The following is a 21236-nucleotide window of genomic DNA, read 5'->3' as shown; positions in this document are numbered from 1 at the left end:
CGTAAAGATATTAGCGGCAGTGCTCGCGAATCGTCTGGGGCAGGTGGTACCTTGTCTGGTACATCCTGATCAGGTAGGATTTGTCAAGGGAAGGTACGCATCTGCTAACATCTTAAAAGTGTGCAGAGTTTTGTTGGAGGGGAAGGGGAAGAGAGGAGATGCCATTTTGGCTAGCTTGGATGCCGAGAAAGCCTTTGATAAGGTGATTTGGAGATATATGTTTTGGATTCTGGGGCGTTTCGGCATCCAAGGGGAATTTTTGAACTGGATTAAGGCGTTATATAGCTCCCCGACGGCTCAAATACTCATAAATGATTCCTTATCGGATGCATTTGCTTTGGGACGGGGGATTCGGCAGGGGTGCCCTCTGTCGCCTTTGCTATTTATCTTAACTTTAGAACCACTGGCAGCCAAAATAAGACAGGAAACGAGATTGAAAGGTATAAGAGTGGGAGGAGAAGAATATAAAATAAATATGTTCGCAGACGATATGTTGCTGCTGATAGACGATGCAACTGAAGCTCTGCCGTTAGTTATGCATATTATTCGAGAGTTCGGGGCCTTTTCGGGCCTTAGTATAAATTTTGAAAAATCGGAGGCGCTGCCTGTCAGTGAAGCGTGTCGTTGTTTTGAATCGCTGAGTTTCCCACTGCGTCGGGCACAGGGAGGTATCAAATATCTTGGGGTATACCTTAGTGCGGACATGGCTTGGGTGTATAAAAGGAACCTAGTTGACCGCGTAGATGAGGTAAAACAAATCTGTAAAAAGTGGAAGGAGTTCCCAGTAAATTTCATGGGTAGGATTGCATTGGTGAAAATGGTGTTATTACCTAAGTTATTATACCCATTGCAAATGCTGCCATTGTGGGTGGGAAGAGAGGAAGAGAAAAAATATAGAAGCATAGTCAGCACCTTTATTTGGCATTCTAAACGCCCAAGGATAGCATTTACCAAATTGATATACGGTAAAGAACAAGGAGGCCACCGGCTCCCAGACCTGAGGAGATATAACGTGGCAGCGTTAATGCGGTGGATACACGAATTGATCTCGGGGGAGGGGCATTATGCGCTCCCGGGATTTTGGGAGAGTTGGTGCAGCCCAAATGACCCATTTACGGTTCTAGAGTCCTGGGCAGTGCAGGGAGCCCGGAAAATAGTGGGGAACCCCTACGTGGCTGCGTTGCAACGGGCATGGAGGTGGTGGAGAGGACATGGAGATGCAGGCAAGGGGGTCAGTCCATTTATGCCATTAGTGGGAAATATGGCCTTCCCAGCAGGGCAGGGCGTGTCGACATTCCGGAGCTGGCGGGACAAGGGATGTCGGTTTATAGGCCAGTTCCGGAAGGAAGGGGACGATGCCTTCCCCAGCTTTGATATGGTAAAGCATGAACTGCAGATAGCTGGCTCACAATTTTTCGCTTATTTGCAGGCCCGAGACTATGTGCTAAGTGAAGAGCGCAGGACTCGGTCTTTAGCTCGTTTCACCAAATTAGACTTATTGTTTATGCAGACTAGCCCATTAAGTAATGGGTTGTCAAGGTGGCATCAAGCGATCAGAGACCATAAAAAAGCGCCCCATATGTCACACTTAGCAGAGGAATGGAGCAGAGACATAGTAGAAGAGGTCACGGTGGAGCGCCTGGGGGCAGCATTTCGAAATTTGGGGAAGATAACTCCGAATGCATCATTACAGGACATCCAGTACAAGATTCTATACAGGGTGCACATCACTAAGGCAAGAGGGAAGGTGCTGGGGATGTGGGAGGAGGACACGTGCAACAAATGTAAGAGGAGTGTGGGTTCATTTTTACATTCCTTTATGGAGTGTCCATCATTACATGAGTTCTGGGCAAGGGCGTTACACCTACTGGAAGAGATATTGCAACGTACAGTGGAATGGCAGTATTCTGTTACCCTGATGGGATGTGGGGAGTCACTCCAAAAGCAGGGATTGGGTGCGGCCCAGACCAAATTTATACTGCTAGCAATGATAATTTTGAAGAAGTGTATATTAAGGGTGTGGGTTGCTGAGGAGCCCCCGGACCTGGAGGCATGGAAGTCATGCATGGTAGAAATGGGTAGTTGGATAAGCATGACATATAAATTTGCTACTGCCCTGAGACTGCGCCAATACCGAGATCTTTGGGGAAGAACTCAAGCTCTTCTCACAACAATGCTCCAAACCTGGATAGTAGAGTCTGTGTGTAGTTTGGGGAACTCACTGGGGAGGGGGAGCGGGGGATGGAAGGGGGACGGGTGGGGAGGGGGGCAACAGGGAGGGAAGGGCTAATAAGTAAAATGCTGTGGAGATCAGATAGATATAAAGTTATTACATATAGTTGTATAAAGAGTTTTATTATGACTGTATAGGTTCTGTTATGTTGGAGACATATGCTGTATGGTGACTGACTCCTCATGCAATAAAAAATATTAAAAAAAAAAAAAAAAGAAGTAATCAGGGGTCATGGGAGTCAGGCTTCTTTAGCTAAGGCTGATGTGGAGTCGGCTTTTCGCTTGTTACCGGTGCATCCAGATTCTTTTCTGCTGCTGGGGTTTCGTTTCAATGAGCACTTTTACTTTGATAAATGTGTCCCAATGGGCTGTTCTATTTCCTGTGCCTTTTTTGAGCAATTTAGTTCCTTTGTACATTGGGTGGTTGAGCAGGTCGCTTCAGCAGGGGCGGTGGTCCATTATTTGGATGATTTCTTGTTAGTGGGTAAGGATGCGGGAGACTGCGCGGTTTTGTTGAGCACTTTCAAGCGAGTGGCGGCTCATTTTGGGATACCTTTGGCTGAGGATAAGACCGTTGGACCAGTTAATGTTATAACATTCCTAGGTATAGAGTTGGATGTGCCGGCCCAGTGTTCTCGTTTGCCGGCGGATAAAATTAGACGCTTGCTTGAGGCAGTGCGGGCGATGCAACAAGTTAAAAAAGCTACAAACAGTTTCAGGAGCTGTTAGGTTTGTTATGTTTTGCTACCAGGGTAATGCCAATGGGCCGCATTTTTGCCAGAAAGCTGGCTTTAGCGACAAGAGGGGTACTGAAAGCTCACTATCATATTCGAGTGACACAAAGTATTAGGCAGGATCTAGAGGTCTGGGGTGTATTCTTAGAGCAGTTTAATGGTATAACTTTTTGGCACGACCTTCCGCAGCCCGCAGATGCATTGGAACTGTTTACAGATGCGGCAGGGGGTGAAGGTTTTGGTATATATTTTCAAGGAGCGTGGTGTGCTGAAAAGTGGCCGGAGTCATGGATTCAGGCAGGGATTGTACGGGATATAACCTTTTTGGAGTTATTCCCCATATTGGTGGCTTTACATATTTGGGGGTCGGGTTTGGCAAATAAAGCTATTGTTTTTAATTCAGATAATATGGCAGTAGTAGAGAGTTTGAACAGATTATCTGCCAATACAGTGCCAGTTATTAATTTGATAAGAGCGATAGTTTTGCAGTGTCTGTGTTGGAATATATCCTTAAAGGCGAAGCATATTCCTGGGAAGCAGAATATTATAGCGGATGCTCTTTCTCGCTTTAAGTTTGCAGATTTCAGATCCAAGGCTCCCATGGCAGACAACAGGCCGACACCGATGCCAGACATCGTTTGGACTTATGGCCCCGTGAAGTGTGGGAGTTAGCTCTTCAGGCATTGTCGGCGGCAACAAGGAAGAAGTATATCTCAGCTTTTCTGCTTTATATGCAGCACATGATGGAGTCTGGTAATGGAGGGTTGTTCACCACTGACGCATTAGTGGGCTTCATATCAGCTGCTCGAAGGGAGGGTCGCAGTAGGGCACAGGTGGCTATTACAATTGCTAGTATTAATTTTTTCTCCAAATTATTTGGCTGGGAGAATCCCACCAAGGCCTTTGTAGTGTCAAGGATGATGAAAGGGTGTCACAGGGTGGTAGGTTCCTCAGTGGATAAGCGTCAGCCTATTTTACATGATGATCTGTATGCCTTGTTTGCAGTTATGGATGACGTGTGTGATTCACCATTTGAGGTACGGCTATTCCGCTGTGCCTTCGCATTGGCTTTTCATGGGGCCCTTAGGGTGAGTGAGTTGGTGGCCCAGTCTAAGTCGGCTGGGGCTGACAAGGGTTTGTTAATGCGGGATGTGACTATTACACAGACGGGGATTGATTTACTCATACGGAGCTCAAAAACTGACCAGTTGGCTAGAGGTACACACATGTGCATTAGACCGCACTTACCGGAAACTACATGTCCGTTATATAATCTTCAACAGTACCTGCGCATTAGACCAATGGGGGGTGTCTGGCTGCTGCTTCATGCTAATGCGTCCCCATTGACGCGATTCCAATTCATCAAAGTATTGCAGTTGTGTGTTACTCGGGCGGGCTTGGAATCTGCAACATTTAGTTCGCACTCATTCAGGATTGGGGCGGCGACTTCGGCTGCTCTGCATGGAGTTCCATGCGAACAAATTAAACGGTTAGGCCGGTGGGGATCGAATGCGTACAAAAGATACATTCGGCCTCCACGTTAGCGGCCCTGTTAGGGTGGGTGGTCTTTTGCAGTTGGGTTTTTATTTTGGTTGGCTTTCCTGTTGTTGCCATAATTGATAATATGTTAATTGCATGTGACTTGCCATAATTGATAATATGTTTAATTGCATGTGACTTGCAGGTGACGTGGTGGAACAGTACCAGATATGGATCTGTGGTCACTCTTTTGTGCATTGGGCACATAAGAGGGCAGCTGTACGACCTGATGGGGTGAATTTGGGCTTTCCGAGGGGGAAGGTGGCTGTACAATGGTTGGGTAAGAGAGGGATGCTGTGGGCTCAATTGTTGCCAACCATAGAGTGGGAGTTGATGGCTTCCAGGGCGCCACAGGTTCTCATCCTGCATTTAGGGGGCAATGATTTAGCGGGGATGAATAGTGTGTTATTAGTGAAAACAATACAGAATGATTTATTAAAACTGGCCTGTTTGCTGCCCCGGACCAGACTCGTCTGGTCGGATATTATTCCACGACGAGTTTGGAGGGGCGAGAGGTCGCATAGAGCAATTGATGACACACGCAAAAAAATTAATAGGTGGATGGGTAAATTTATGGGGTCAGTTAAAGGGCAAGTGATTGTGCATGAGTTCCTTAAAGAATCTTGTGCGGGTTTGTATAGATCGGATGGGGTCCACCTGTCTGATGTGGGTCTTGATATATTCAACTTTGATTTGCAGAATTTTATTGAAGCCATTACGCTGGTGGTAGGTCGCAGCCAGGGTTTGGGGGGAGCCCGCGGCGAACGAGGAGTCGTTGCCGTGGGCTGTGGCATAAGCTATGGAACTTAGGTAACATTAGCGACGAGTACACAGCACCTCAGCGGATAATATGGCAAAGTGAGTTACTATGTATATGTTAATGACCTGTTGAAAGTTACAATACTGAGCGAAATGTTATGCCTGCATGCGGGCAGGATTACAGAACAAGATGGACACGGCTAGTCTCCTGGCTTGGACGGCCAGGGGGCCAATAGCTTTGGTTAAAGTGGTAAATGCATCCTTGTACGGGATGCATTTGATTGGACAGCGTGCTATAGCAGACAGCACTGAAGAGGAACAGGGTGCTTGGACGGCACAGCCTGTAGTAATATAAGCAAGAAGGGCTGTGTACTCGGAGGGAGATGTTTATCAATGATGTTTACCAATGATTGTTTATTTGAAGGTTTACGGTAAATAAATTTTTGCGGACCTGGCTGCGGCCTAAATAAATCCACATTCGTTAAAGAAATTGGCTTCTGGTGTGGTGTTTGGATAGAAGGGGGTGACTGAGTGAATGCCGAATGCCCGTGTTGATGGAAAGGCTCACCCTTAAAGGGGAGCCGATTACAACCGGGCTGAAGGCTCAGGAAGAATCTGGGGTGGGGGGGGAGAGGGAGGGAGGAGTGGGAGTGGATAGGAAGGATAAGAGATTGAAGGGTGATGGGTAAAGGGGCGGGTAGGGGGGAGGGGTGAAGAAGGGCTGTGAAGGGAAACACAGCGCCATTTGGATTTCAGCAAGCAGAGGGAGCAGTGTTGACCCGCCCTCCCGCCCATGAGGTACGGGGGAAGGGTCGTCGCAGCAAGGCATAAGCTATGGAACTTAGGTAACATTAGCGACGAGTACACAGCACCTCAGCGGATAATATGGCAAAGTGAGTTACTATGTATATGTTAATGACCTGTTGAAAGTTACAATACTGAGCGAAATGTTATGCCTGCATGCGGGCAGGATTACAGAACAAGATGGACACGGCTAGTCTCCTGGCTTGGACGGCCAGGGGGCCAATAGCTTTGGTTAAAGTGGTAAATGCATCCTTGTACGGGATGCATTTGATTGGACAGCGTGCTATAGCAGACAGCACTGAAGAGGAACAGGGTGCTTGGACGGCACAGCCTGTAGTAATATAAGCAAGAAGGGCTGTGAACTCGGAGGGAGATGTTTATCAATGATGTTTACCAATGATTGTTTATGTGAAGGTTTACGGTAAATAAATTTTTGCGGACCTGGCTGCGGCCTAAATAAATCCACATTCGTTAAAGAAATTGGCTTCTGGTGTGGTGTTTGGATAGAAGGGGGTGACTGAGTGAATGCCGAATGCCCGTGTTGTTTATTTCCATTCTTAAAGTTTCAATGACAGCTCCACTGACTGCTGCAACACTGCTTTCAGTCTCCTGAAGAAAAAAAAATCTAAATACAAAGCACTTTTAATAAAAGCTGTACCCAACCTCTCACTGCCTGAAAACTGCAACCAGCAGGCCTCAGACTGCCAGAAAGCTTAAGCTATCCCGATACTATTTCACTAGTTAGCTGTGGATTAAACTGGTTTTGCTGCCTGTTGTTTTCCCACAAAATTAATGTACATTTAATCAGGAAATCAATTTGTCTTCAAAACTGATCTCAGTGCAAACTCCAAAACTTAGTGTCTGGAAAAGCTAAGCCAGAAACAAAACCAGATCCCAAACTGGGAACTCAACCTTCCACTCCTGGGAACAGTGATTTGGGTGTGAAGGCATCCTCAGCGCTGCATGAAAAGCATGTGAGAGAACAGCATAATACAAGCCAGCATTCAGTGCTCATAACAATTCCCGACACGTGTTCTGAAGAGCGCAGCAGAACTGCGAGAGGCCTATCAGACCAGAGCAAAAACAATGTGGTTGATTCTGATAGTAGACACAGTGCAATATATTTGGGCGCTGATAGTTCTAGGACTGCTCCTTTAAGTAATTTAAAGGATGGGAATACTGCAACTTTGCTTGTGCGATCTGTAAGTCTCTACCATTGTTCTGCAGCTGGATCCACCTTCAAGCAACTTGTGCTGACCAAATTTCCATGAAACAAAATTCACTGCCAACCAAAAGCCCTTGCCCACATTATTTATCAGTCAAAAGGAAACATTTTGGGAGGAGTAAATCCAAGTTACAAAAACAAGTCACCTGCCTCTATATTTACATAAAATCTGGTAGTTATAACAGTTATTGGTTACTTCAAGGACACTTCTTCTTCTTTTTCTCCACTGTAGTCTGCAATTTTTTCTTCTTCTTGAGTGGTAGCTGATTGCTGTCAGCACCTCCCTCCTCTGTGGTGTCGGTCTTACTCCAGTGAATCTTCTTTTTGCTCTTTGTAGGTGTAAGGCTTTCTTCCACAGCTGAAAAAGAACAAAAATATATCTATAGCAACAGGATTGACATATAGCTTCAGAAACAGATGGCAGCTTTAGAAAGACCTTAAATTGTATTTCCACTAACACTCAGGTTGTTACATACATCAGCTGTTTATGGACCCAACTACCCTGCCACTGTAGCTGTTTAAACCCATTGTCACCCCAAAGGGATATCCAAATCGAATATGGAAAGACTAACTGAAACCTCCACATAGCCAAAGCCCTAAAGGGCCCTTTTACATACAATGCCGCGGTAGAACTACCGCAGCGTTGTCACTCGCCAATCTGGAACTTTCGTTGGCCTACCCATCCCCAATGTATGCCATTTCTGGCACAAAATAATTTTTTTTTTTTTTTTTTACCACCAGTTAGCATGGGAGCTCTTACTGCCTTCGTAAGGGCTCCTCTCAGAAATGGCTGCAAGGCAAGTATGCACTTACCGCACGGCCATTTTCTTTTTATGGTCTTTTACCCGCTGTGGTAAAAGGGGCCTCGGCCTGCAGCAAATCCATGCACTGACGCTACCACAGGGCCCCTTTTACCACAGCTTGGTGAAAGGGGCCCTTAGTACTCTAATTCTGCACATGAAAGAAATGTGTTAATTTGCTCACTTCTGTACAATCTCCTTTTACAATTTTCAGTAGAAAGCTAGAACATGACTGAAATATTCAGGATAACATTCCCTGTTATCTCAAGCTAACTGAGGCAGGTTTAACGTAACACACTGATCAGACAGAGTAGTCATGATCACTCTGCAGTGGTGGTGGTGTGTGGGGGAAGATTTCAAAATGAATATTATGCACCTTCAAAATCACTGCTAAGATTACCCCCCCCTACTTTTTAAAATGCAAAACCTTCTTTCAAACCAATCAAGGAATAACAAACTACACTGAATTTCTATTATATTTAATATGCAACTGATCTCAATATCCTGACAGTTTTTCTCCTTTCATATGATCATTTCACTATTCAGGTGACAATATATAGCTGTATTTTGACAGACATACTAAATATGTACAGTAGAATGTGTATGTGTATAAAATATATGACTTGCTATTGAACCTACTCCAAAGTTTCTGCATTACAACAGGGGCCCTTTACACATACCAGTTTCAAGAAAAATGCGTCTATTGCACCAGAATGTGGCCACCAAACCAGGGACTCAGACACGAAATACGGAGGTAAAAAGGTTATGACTACAGTCTTTCTAAAACAATCAGCACTTTTACTTTCTGTGCTTAACCACAACAGTAATGCTGGCACTTCCTACTGCAATTAAAGTAATTCCTGTGATTACTTGTGGTAACTAGCTTCATGTTCCTGCCAAATTACTTCAGTTACAAATACAAATGTTCAAATTCAAATACATTCTCCTAAAATAAAACTAATATACTTACTTTTAGTGTAAAGAGTATTCTTCTCTGTCTAGGTTAGTTTTAAGTTCTATTTTTAACTATGATTTTACTTGCATGTTTTCTGGAGTAAAAATTGTGCAATACTGTGCAAGCTCCTGCCTTATGTCCAGAAGGGAGTAATCTTTATTGTGTTTGGCACCTCTAATCATTTTGAAATGTTATCTATGCATTGGGGTGAAAAAAAATTAAAAAAAAAAACAGGTAGTTGCAAACAAAAGCCAATAGCACCAGAGCCTAGTGCTGGAGGTATAATGGAGCAGGAGGAATGCTGGGTTTAAAAAAAGTATTATATTTCTCTATGATCTGATTATGAACATATAATCTGCCTTCAGTTTTGTCACCCATCTATTTGTCCTCTCGGCTGCCTATTAAGATGTTTCATTATATTGTACTGATCAGTTATTCGATTGTTTTAATGTGTCTATTCCAGTATGTTATCATATTGCATAGACATCATGATTATCACATTTATGTTATTTGAATGTTCTAATGTTTGCCTATTAAGGTGTTTTATTTGCATGCTGCTAGAATCTGAGTATCATATCTGTTATATTAATGTACTTTCTATGCTGCCTATTATGATGTCTGTATGTCTATTTATGTAAGCATTTGTTATACCATCATTAGTGAAACATCATGGTGGTTAACAGAATAGTAGCACAAAGCAGAATATAACATTTCAAAAATTACACAACAAAGACAGGAATAATCAGACTGAAACTAACTCAACTGGGAACACAGCAGGTAAGGAAAAGCTAAATGGCACAACACAGAATCATTTGTACTCTGCTGTCACTTATTCTATTTTTATTATATGACTGTTCTTCTGTTCTGTTAAATGTTAATATTTCTGATACTATAATAGGGGCTTATTTTCAAAGCACTTGTACTTACAAAGTTCCATAGGTTAATATGTAACTTTGTAAGTCTAAGTGCTTTGAAAATACAGCAGTATATAATGTTACTCCCACTTCTAGGATTCAATATGCCATCTCCAAATTTACCTCACTGACTGATTGTATTTATCATTATATTTGACTTTCACTATTGTTATGCTTTTACTGTAAATTAAGTTAAACTGTACCTGCTGTACACCACCTTAGGTGAATCTCTTTTATGGGAAAGGGAAATTGGTGAGGGAAGGTTTATTTCAGGAGACAGTGACATGGATATGAGAGAAATGCTCTAAAAAGTTCTATGATTAATGTTTACTCTTACTGATAGACGTGGTAGCACCTGTGTCAGGGTTATTCTTTGTTTCTGAAGAATCGGCACGCCACACAGAGAGGCAGGTGAGCCTGGCCGAGGTATTCACTTCGCAGAGCAAGGAGGGGGGCTCCTGGACCTGAGGGAAAGGATGCAAAACCCAGGTTAGCTCAAGGGATGTATGGTAGGAAAGGGTGAGGAGTCCAAAGATATGCTCCAAAAGACATCATGAAATACCCCTCTGCACCTAAATACTATCATAAAAACTAAGGGCCTAATATTCAAAGCCATTATCCAGCTAAATTGCTTAGGTGGCACTGAATATCCTTACACACCAGATACTGCCAGGAGAATGTGTGAGCAGAGTTGTTCTACTTTATCTAGGGAGGTTCCCAGATAGCAGTCTGAATATTGCATTAAGGCCAGCCATGAAGTCTCAATTAGAAATACCCTCTTTTCAGGTCATTAGACTGGAGGAATATAGAAAAATCAATCTTCAAATTGGTAGGACCTAAACTATGGAATGTTTTGCCTTTGAAGACACGAGTGATTCAGAATATGAAAGCATTTAAAAAAAGAACTAAAAACAATTTCGTTTAAGCAAGCCTACAGCAAGGAATAGGACATAGGAGCTATATGCACCTTTCTGGAATGAAGGAAGATTGGTAGTTGCTGTTATTATATATGAAGATATGAAAGAAGAACTAAGCTTTAAGATAGTTTTCAATGGGACATGGCAATGTTTAGCTAGAAGCTTTCTGGCAGGATTGGATTTAATTGTGGTATTGTTTGGATAGGATTTATTTCATTGTACATTTTTATCTGTATAGATGGATTATGTAGGAGTTTAATGGTTACCCGCGAAGAATTCTCAGATCGGGCAAAACATAAATAATGTAAATGAACAAAATAGCAGTGGCACTTGCCACTCTACATATTCAGTGCCACTTCCTATCCATCTTTAATTTAAGCACTACAGTCAGTATTTATTTTTTAAAAATGCTGACTCTGGCAGATGAATATTGACTATAAATAGGGATCAGAAATCATTTTTAAAGGTGGAGGGGATGGTGCTAGCTAGCAGAGCTAACATTAGGAGTCCCAAAGAAAGGCGACAACCACAAGAGGGCGTCCTGTCCACACAAAATGTAATTCTACTGCTTCGATACCAACATGTCCAGAAGAGGACAAATCAGGATCTCAGACATAAAACATTTTTCTGGTGGGTTTCATCTAAGGAAAAGTTCATTTGATTATAAAAAATATTTACATACAATTTTTGTGAAACATCTGCAAAATTTGGAACCCATTCAAAATGTCAGGATATGGGGATCCATGCAAGGGAGAATAACTTTCTTCCCAGTCACTACCAACCAGTGATATTTTGTTTCTTTTGAAGAAATGAATACTTTGCAATAACCCTTAAGTTGCCCAGCAGTCTGTTCTGACAGTATGGTTACAGCACTGCTTGTCATTCTAGGGTGCTTGTCCCTCAGACTGAATCATTAGGACTGCTCTCTACTGGAGGGCTGCCATTCTCCTATCTGGAAGCTTTCAAGATTCTCAAGTTTTGCAATACAACTAAAATAAGCCCTTATCTTCCAGCCCAGACATAACAGAAATATTACTGTGCCATCTAAGCACAATCTGTGAAAACAAAAATTGCCTGCATGTTAGCAAAAACTTCATGCAGAAATAACCCTCCACAAAAAAATAAAATAAAGGAATTATAAAAACAATCATGTACTGCCCATTATTTGTAATCATCACCATGCGCACACCGTCATCTTCAAACTGTGACTATATATATTACTGGGCCAGGTAGTACACCACCTAATATACTCGTAGATTCACCCAGTCACAAGGGGGTCATGCAGCAGGATAGACCAGCTCTCCCAGAGCTCCAAACCTGAGTAAATTTCTTAGCCTGTGCATCATTCTCCTGTCACAGGTAAGCCAGGCATGGAACCCCGGCTTGCTGTGCAGGACTGCTCTGAGCTGAAGGGAAAAAAAAACCCCAAGAGAGCCTAGCAATATTAATACAGATATAAACCAAGACAGCATTAAAAAAAAAAAAACTAAGCATTTCTTCAGGAAAAAGTTTCAAGGGAGAGCTCTGGTTTCCACATTCTTCTGGCAGATTGGAAAACACAATCCCAAGGGGACTGTCAGCCATGGAAAGGGCTGCAAGTGTTCAGAATATTATATTAGTGCTCAGATCTGCAGCACCACTGGATGACACCACCCCCCCCCCCCCCCCTTTTACATGTGGCTGATTCAGTTCTACTTGTTGACAGAGAAAATCATATCATCAGTGGAAAAACTGATTGTGGACCCATAAATAAATGTTAATATCCAGATAGCCCCAGGAGACTAGCTCACTTTACAGACATCTCCACTTCCCCATCCCCAACACAGTTTTGTCCATTTCTGTACCTTGGCCCTGCAGTAATTGTCAGAAGCTGGGGCCAAGAAATAGGAATAAATAGTTCAAGTCAATCTCAGAATTCTCAATTATGTGGATATATTTGGGATGGGCTAGGAGGTAATCTGTTTGCCTGACAGATCTAAATGTTGCAGGAAGGACAAGAACTTGAGCAAATGTAGCAGTTTAAGGAATTCATCAGTTAGGAGCATTTGCCTGAATTCTCAGTGCTTCTACTATAAACCACCAATAGGATAAAACTCTGTCTGACCACATCTGTAGCCGGGCAGACTAGAATGTGACAGATGCAGTTCTGACTCTTTCCAGAGAAGCCTGGAAGATGCAGGAAACAAACAGAACAAAAGGAGCGTCCAGCATAATCAGTGTTAGGTTCTGGTTTTCAACAGAATCCTCCTGTATTTGTACAACTGAGATTCCACATAGGAGCAGTGTCTTAGGTTTTACACCTCCTGGCCTTTGACCTTCAATCTGCTATAGACAGCCTTCTAGCCAAGCCTTATCGATGTAGGTCTCACCCAGACTACTACTGAAATAGGCATACAGAGTAAGTTTGAAGCTGCAGGAACCAGAACCTAGAAAAAGTTGCTCACCTGAGTACATGAGAGTGGGGGCCCCTCTTCTTTCCTTCCAATCACAGATAGAACGGAAAGCTGAGCAACTATTGTGAATTACATTAAGGTGCCACAGCCACAACTCTTGTGGGTCAAGAACATCTTGAAGCTGAAGTATAACACTGTTCATTATCACCACAACAGGAGTCCTAAAGGGTCCCAAGTACAGCTAACAGGATCCCAATCAAGAAGACACCCTAGAAGCTCAGAGTCCCTGAATCTCACAACTGCTGCCTGCAAATAACCAACTTTAAAGTGAACCAATAATATTAACAGAGTGAACTGATAGTCCTATCTGCACCTGGAGTTGAGCAAGAAGAACGGTGTTTAACCCTGCCACCCTCTGTGGTAGGATATAGGAGTTAAAAGAGTACAGCACTACTTATAAACAGGAGTGACGTTTAGACATTGTATATACTTTTGCTACAGTTAAGGCTCTGTTTGCTATATGTTTGTTGCCTTTACAACCCCTGCCTCTAGGTGACTTTGAAATACTTTAGTAAAATCCCAGTTCAGAACAACATATCGAGTCAGCTGAGTGGATTTATATAACAAGTCTGAACTGCTTATTTGGCCTTCTGGATTTATCCAGCCCCAGCTTTGGTCCCATAATCAATACATTTGTTTGTGTATCCACTTCCTACTCCACAGGGCATGGTCTAGGCAGTTGCCTAGTTACATTCAACTTGGGGTTAGAAAAAAATGGAAAGTGAGACACCAAAATAATGCAGGAGGGGTTGGATGCATTATTTCCCAGGTGAAAGATCAACTGACAACAAGGCGAGTCAATAAAAAACTATGTAGAGAAATGCTCATTTTTAACCTACAGAACATTCCATCCTAGCAGCCTGATTCAAAAGTTAACATTTTTCCCGTAAGTCTATGTGCCCACCTGAATGGAACATTTCAAATAAAGGGGTGGGGAAGAGGGGGGAGAAAAAAATGTACTCACTTTGTCTTGATCAAGCCGCCATGCTCTGATATATCCATCATTGGATGCTGACATGACAACATGGAAATCTTCTAATCCAAAAGTGTAGATGCTTTTTATTCTTAACCCAAGCACAGCAAGTGTGACAAGCAGAGGAAAATGGACAAAATAAGAAGCTCTGTTAACCCTGGATTGTGCAAGGCAGCTCTGCTGTAACTTGTATTATAATAAACTGCCTGTAGCTCTTGCTGCCAGACTAGCCCATTGTGTGTGATTTCTGGGAACACTGTGCACATTTCACCTTTAACCGCCTCTAACTTCCTCAGTACTGCACTACTGACCTCTGATTAAAGGACCCAGAACCCGGAGTCACTGCATTCTCCCTCTCTACTATGGTAGCACTGAAATCACCCTGGCTAATGCTCTCAAGTCCCAAGCGGTTGGCCTGAGACGCAAGACACAAGGCAGACCCGTGCTCTCCATAGATAAACTATTACAGACAGATCAACCAAGTCTGTTCCATAGCATACCTATTTTCATGAGCTCTGAACTCATTGAGACACTTCTGTGAGTCACAGTCATACAGCCTCACAACTTCTTCATCTCCAGCCACAGCAAGCAAAGTGTCCTGGGAAGAAGTGGGGAAAAAAAAAAAAAAAAGACTCAGGCATAAAGCATAAAGGGGCAATTTTATAAAGAGCCATGTAATTTTAGATGACAAGAATACACATAAATGGTGGTTATTTCAAATCATTTGAGCATATGGAACTAAACTCTGTATATGGCACTGAAATATTGCAGCCAAAAAAATGAGTGCTATGCTCTATTCTATAAATGGCACTCTGAGTTAGATGCAGTTTACAGAATAGTGTTTGGTGCAAGGATTTACACTAACTGAAACCTGATGTAAATCCTTGGCACGGATCAGCTTAATTCTGTAACTCTGTGTGCAAATTCCAAGAATATCCCTGTCCAGCCCATGCCCCTTCCATGGTCATGCCCCATTTTTGGATCTGCATATTTTTACATTGCAATGTCTTTGTCATTGGAGCCAAAGACCATACAAGATCAGAAAACATCACACAGCATATCAAAAGAATAGCCAGAATTCCAACCTAGTCATCAATGGCAACATATTATAACAAACCCCTTTCCTCAAAAACCCTTAAAATCAAAATATTGCCCACAATAACAGAGCCAGCATCTGCCTTTGAAAAGTACCCATCACTAAATATGCCAAGGTGAGGCACTACTCCAAATGCAAATTATTCAAGAAAACAGATTGCATTCTCATAGTTAAATGTGTTCAAAAAAAAGAGGTCCATATCTTAAACGCATGCATCTTTATAGAATAGTGACTAAAAGATGTACATGTAAATTGAAATTATTGTCAATTAGCAACCAGTTTTCAGTGCTAATCAGCTCATTATGCAACTAAATTGCATACACAAATTGGGCTCACACCCAAATTTGCGGGCACAATTTTTAGTACCATATATAGAATTAGAGGGATAATGCATAGTGACTTCTTATAAAATATCAACCAGCGCAACAGTACAAACCATATTTATATACTTTAATGTGTGTGTGCACATGTGCAGATCTGCACAGATTTGGGCAGAGCATGATGTATCTGCATGAATTATAAAGCACTGTAACATGTGCATTCCAGTCATTTTCACCAGCACCACAGCTGTGTGATTGCCCATCTTCAGCCATTTATGCTAGTCACCTCAATTTCTCAACCATAAAATTACCCTCCACTTGTGAAAAGTCTCTTCTCTACAGCACACACTTGCCCAGCTTTGGCCTCTTACTATACAAACCAACATGGGGGGGGCATGACATGGGGCTAGAACTGTTTCCAAAAAATCAAAAAATGCGAACAGACAACAAAACCCACAAGATGCCACTGAAAATCCAGCCTGCGCTATACAACACAGAGCAGCAATTTTTTATTATGACATTTGTATCCCGCACTATCCCAAAAAGAGTTCAGGTTCAATGTGCCTTACAATCCAATTATAAGCAGGTACTGCCCAATAGTAGGGTCTGGTCTATCTGAGATTCCTTCTTGATCAAGCTACATGACAATGAGAAAACAGGCTGCAACCTTAATAAGGACTGCACAGTACTGGCACTGTGACAACATCTACTTACTGCTGTTATAGCCATTCACAGTTTCTCTAACAGCCTCCCCACCTACCAAACACTTACTGTGATAAACTGAACAGAAGAAATTCTCTTTCCATGGCTGATGGTTCCGATGACTGAAGCCGTCTCCAGACTGTAGATATCCAACTGATTCATTACTACCACTATATACTTTTGTCCACTAGGAGACCACTTGACAATGTGTGCATCTAAGATTACAAAATACAATGCTCTGGATATCATTTTAAATTCAGTTCATCTGTCATTGGTCAGCATCAGTCTGCCACATTCAGTGAATTGCAGTGTATAAAGTTATAGAACAAACATAAATGCAAGGGTGAGTGGGAGGGAGGATGGGAAACAACCACAGGTTTGGAAACCACTCAACACAAATATATAGCAGTACTACTTTTTTTTAAAAGCGGTGGCATATTTTCAAAGCACTTAAACTTACAAAGTTACTTCAGCCTTATTTTCGAAAGTGATGGGCGCACAGATTTCGACCCAAATCGGGAGATGGGCGCCCATCTCACAAAGGCGCCCAAATCGGTATAATCGAAAGCCGATTTTGGGCGTCTTCAACTGCAATCTGTTGCAGAAACGGCCAAAGTTGACGGGGGCGTGTCGGAGGCGTGGTGAAGGCGGGACTGGGGCGTGTTTATCGGTCAAGGAGAGATGGGCACCCTCAGCCGATAATCGAAAAAAGCAAGGCGTTTTTAGCGCGAATGTGGGTCATTTTTTGCACCCTTTTTTTTCACGAACAAGTCCCAAAAAAGTGCCCTAAATGACCAGATGACCACCGGAGGGAATCGGGGATGACCACCCCTGACTCCCCCAGTGGTCACTAACCCCCTCCCACCAAAAAAAAAAACAACTTTAACAACTTTTTTTTCCAGCCTGTATGCCATACCCAGCTCCATCACAGCACTATGCAGGTCCTTGGAGCAGTTATTAGTGGGTGCAGTGCACTTCAGCCAGGTGGACCCAGGCCCATCCCATCCCCCCCCCCCCCCACCTGTTACACTTGTGGTAGTAAATGGGAGCGCTCCAAACCACCCCCAAGACCCACTGTATCCACATCTAGGTGCCCCCCTTCAGCCATAAGTGCTATGGTAATGGTGTAGAGTTGCCGGCTATGGGTTTTGGGGGGGGGGGGGGGATTTGGGGGGCTCAGCACCCAAGGGAAGGGAGCTATGGACTTGGGAGGTATTTTACTTTTTTTTTTTTTTTAATTGTTACAAGTGCCCCCTAGTGTGCCCGGTTGGTGTCCTGGCATGTGAGAGAGCATTTTCTATCTCACAAATAGGCTGCAGAGAATACCTTCTCCTGCTTTAGACTTAGCCTGGCCTCAGAATGACATCCTATAGTATATCTCCTATCAAACTGAGCTCTCTTTTTCATCAAGCACTGCCATTTCCTCCCCACCCACCCCTAGAGTGACATGTCTTATATAACCTCCCTATCAACCCACTCATTACTTTTACCTCACCCATTTCTATTCTTCTATCACCTTCTCCCACTACTCCAACCAGAGTTACACCTAATCACACTGACCACCCTTCAACATCTTCAGTCCTTCTGTGACTGTGACAGCGCTGCATAACCCTAGTAGCGCTTTAGAAATGTCAAGTAGTAGTAGTAGTAGTACTGTTCTCTTGTGCTTGACTGCTTAAATATTAAATGCTTTACTTTTTGTCTATTTAGATTGTAAGCTCTTTGAGCAGGGCCTGTCTTTCTTCTGTGTTTGTACAGCACTGCATACACTTTGTAGCGCTCTAGAAATGTTAAATAGTAGTAGTGAGGGGGACCAGTGCACTATGAATCCTGGCCCCTCCCACGATCAAATGCCTTGGATTTGTTCATTTTTGAGCTAGGCGCCTTCAGTTTCCATTATTGCTGAAAAATGAAACCGCCCAGCTCAAATCCGCACAACTCCAATGCATTTGCCCAGCACAAACCGTATTATCGAAAAAAAAAGATGGACGCCCATTTTTTTTTTTTCGAAAATACGGTCTGTCCCGCCCCTTCACGTACCCGTTCTCGGAGATAGACTATTCTCTCATCCCTCCCCTTGTCTGCCTGGGATCCTCCACGCTGTTTCTGTGCCCCCGACTTCTCTGCTGGTACCCAGCAGCAGCAACTGCACCAGAACACCACTGAAAAATAATTTTGTTTTGTATTTCGAAAGAACTCTGAATTAGCTGAAAAACAAATAGCCAAATGTACAATTTATTAACAGCTACAAATAGCAGCTCTAATTATATTACTTGTCCCTTCCTCCCTTCTCACCCATTACTTCCCTCACCCGTAACTGTCTTGTTTGTCTGTATAACTTAGATTGTAAGCTCTTTTGAGCAGGGACTGTCTCTTTGTATCAGGTGTTCAGCGCTGCATGCGTCTGGTAGCGCTATACAAATGCTAATAATAATAATGTGTTTTTATGCCTGGTTTTGAGGCAAGTTTTTGCTGTGCTATCAGTATACTCCCGACTGTTACTATCATTTCAGGCACTCTATTTCATCTATACAACTTGATGCAACACACTTTGTGCTCTTTTGATAGAAAGCATAGAATTATAACAATAATAAATTATTTCCACTCACAGAGTTTGGTTTGCATCTTTTTTTTCACCTTTTGTTTTTCTCTCCTAAAACCCACACATACTCAACTTGTTCATCGCCACTCTATCCTTCCACCTTCCAATGGTTCTTCAAGCAACATTCCTCCCTGCAATGCTAGCTTGTTATTCTGTCGCAAATTTCTCTCTCAATAGTTTATATTTAAACTGCAAACTTACTGTTTCATTCCACCATTTGTAATACAAATGATACTTTTTTTTCTAGTATTTTAAATTGGTGGTGCTTCATCACACACCCAGAATTTTAGGATCACTTTAACTAAAAGAATTTTTGGGTATATGAAGCATTTGCTGGGGTTCTGCATGTTTTGATTGCTCTCTTAGCAGAAACATTATGTATGTCCAGTTCACCTGGACCATGTCTTCCACAGGAGACTGTTTGAGTTCATACATCTGTAATGCATTCTATTTTGAAAAGGGATGATGAGAGCAAGTCAGGCAGATATTGAATTTTGTGCACACAGCACAATTCCATAAGTTCATCTTCATTCCCTTTGCCTTCATTATACATACTTGGTGTAAGATTGTATATTATACATCTTGTAAGATAGACCTTTTGTACAGGTTCTCAAACAGGCCCTTCAAATCACCTTCCGTTACCGTCTTCACTAGATCTTCAGACCATCAGTTTTTATTCCTAGACTGCCTTTTCACTCCAATATTGCCCAAGGTTGGTTTTTGTATTTCCCCAATAGGTTTAATAGCTTAAAAGAAAGCATTGTGCAAGAGACAGCATTCATCTTTGACTGGAAAAAGAAAAAAAAAGTTACTTTTCCATTTACTGGCATTCCTTGCAATGCTCCTGAGGGCAGTCAGTGTCACAAATTCATTTTATGTATGCTAGTCCTAACTTATCCCATGCTGGATGTGTACCTACCATCATGGTTCACAAGGCACAAACCCTAAAGAATACTGCACCAATAATGGGTTAGTCTTCACCAAGTCAACTTTCATGAGTCCATGGGAACCAAAGAATTGCTATGAAGTACTGAACCACCACATTAAAAACCATTCCAGCTTATACACTTGGGCATTTGCCCTTCATGAAACATCATGCTGTGCTTCTAAATAACCCCAAAGGGCTCTGAGCAAACACTTACTTTGCTTAAAGTTTTTGATAAATGCTGACCGTCCTTCAATAAGGTTCCACGTCCTACAAAATACAAAACAAGTGAAAGCATGATCAGACTCCAATATATAAAAGAATAAACCAATGGAGACAATAATCCATGTTTCTCCCTGCCAGGGACTATTCCCAGCTTGTTTTTCTAAGTACTGTGCTACTTAATCAACACCTGGGATTATTACTTTATTTGCTGTGCTTGCTACTCCGTGCTGTAAAAAGATTAACCAGGCAACAAGTGGTGACATATTACACAGTGCCAGACAGTTCTGAGCATATGCAGCCCCTCCTGTGCAAAGTGGTCTCTTTGGTCCCTCAGATCCATATAGCTCAGCAGAACTGCAACTCTCAGTGAGGTGGAAAGGATTGTGTGTCTGATTAATCCTGTCTACAGAAAACATTCATTAAAAAAACAAGCAACCTAGCTTATTCCATCAACAAGCAAGATATCATTCGCACAAGCTCAAGGCCGCCCCCCCCCCCCCCCCCCCCCCCACTGTGGGAAGTTGAGCCTTGCGCAGATCACAAAAACAGGTGGTTTGGTATTGCTCGATTGAAAGTACTGTCTGACTTAACTGTTCCACGCAGTAATGTGAAGCATTTATTCAGATTTTGCTCACACCTTTTTCAGTAGTAGCTCAAGGTGAGTTACATTCAGGTACACTGGATATTTCTCTGTTCCAGGAGGGTTCACAATCAAAGTTTGTACCTGAGGCAATGGAGGGTTAAGCGACTTGCCCAAGATCACAAGGAGCAGCAGCGGGATTTGACCGGTGCTCTAACCACTAGGCCACTCCTCCACTCCAAACATATGAAGCAAGGACCAAGAAGCTGCTTTACAGATGTACTTCACTGCAGAGCATTTCAGAAAACAGCTAAGGTAGTCCCAATGGATCTGATATGAGAAGGCTTGACTGAACTGGCTAGCACAGCAGCAGTCTGCTCATAACAGAAATGGATGCAGGCAGCTAACCAATGGGAAAATTAGGTACTTACCTTGGTAATTCTCTTTCCTTTAGTCATAGCAGATGAATCCATTACGAGTT

The 21236-nt window shown here is 42.7% G+C and overlaps 1 protein-coding gene across 2 annotated transcripts in view; it reads right to left on the bottom strand.

Annotated features, from left to right (window-relative positions):
- Window positions 1-6618: 6618 nt before the first annotated feature.
- Window positions 6619-21236, bottom strand: part of PAK1IP1 (PAK1 interacting protein 1) — an 85216-nt gene continuing 70598 nt past the window's right edge. The window contains exons 5-10 of one of the 2 annotated variants that reach the window (XM_030209064.1): window positions 20168-20220; window positions 16493-16638; window positions 14806-14903; window positions 14297-14396; window positions 10300-10426; window positions 6619-7651 (exon numbers count right to left, since the gene is read on the bottom strand). In XM_030209064.1, coding sequence (XP_030064924.1) covers window positions 7491-7651; window positions 10300-10426; window positions 14297-14396; window positions 14806-14903; window positions 16493-16638; window positions 20168-20220 — 685 coding nt within the window. In that variant the 3' untranslated portion in view covers window positions 6619-7490. The remainder of the gene's footprint in view (window positions 7652-10299; window positions 10427-14296; window positions 14397-14805; window positions 14904-16492; window positions 16639-20167; window positions 20221-21236) is intronic. The other variant, XM_030209072.1, reaches the window with a different exon arrangement.

This window comes from Microcaecilia unicolor, chromosome 1, assembly GCF_901765095.1.
Source record: "Microcaecilia unicolor chromosome 1, aMicUni1.1, whole genome shotgun sequence".
In the NCBI taxonomy this organism is placed as follows: Eukaryota; Metazoa; Chordata; class Amphibia; order Gymnophiona; family Siphonopidae; genus Microcaecilia; species Microcaecilia unicolor.
This window is presented reverse-complemented; position numbering and strand designations above follow the sequence as displayed.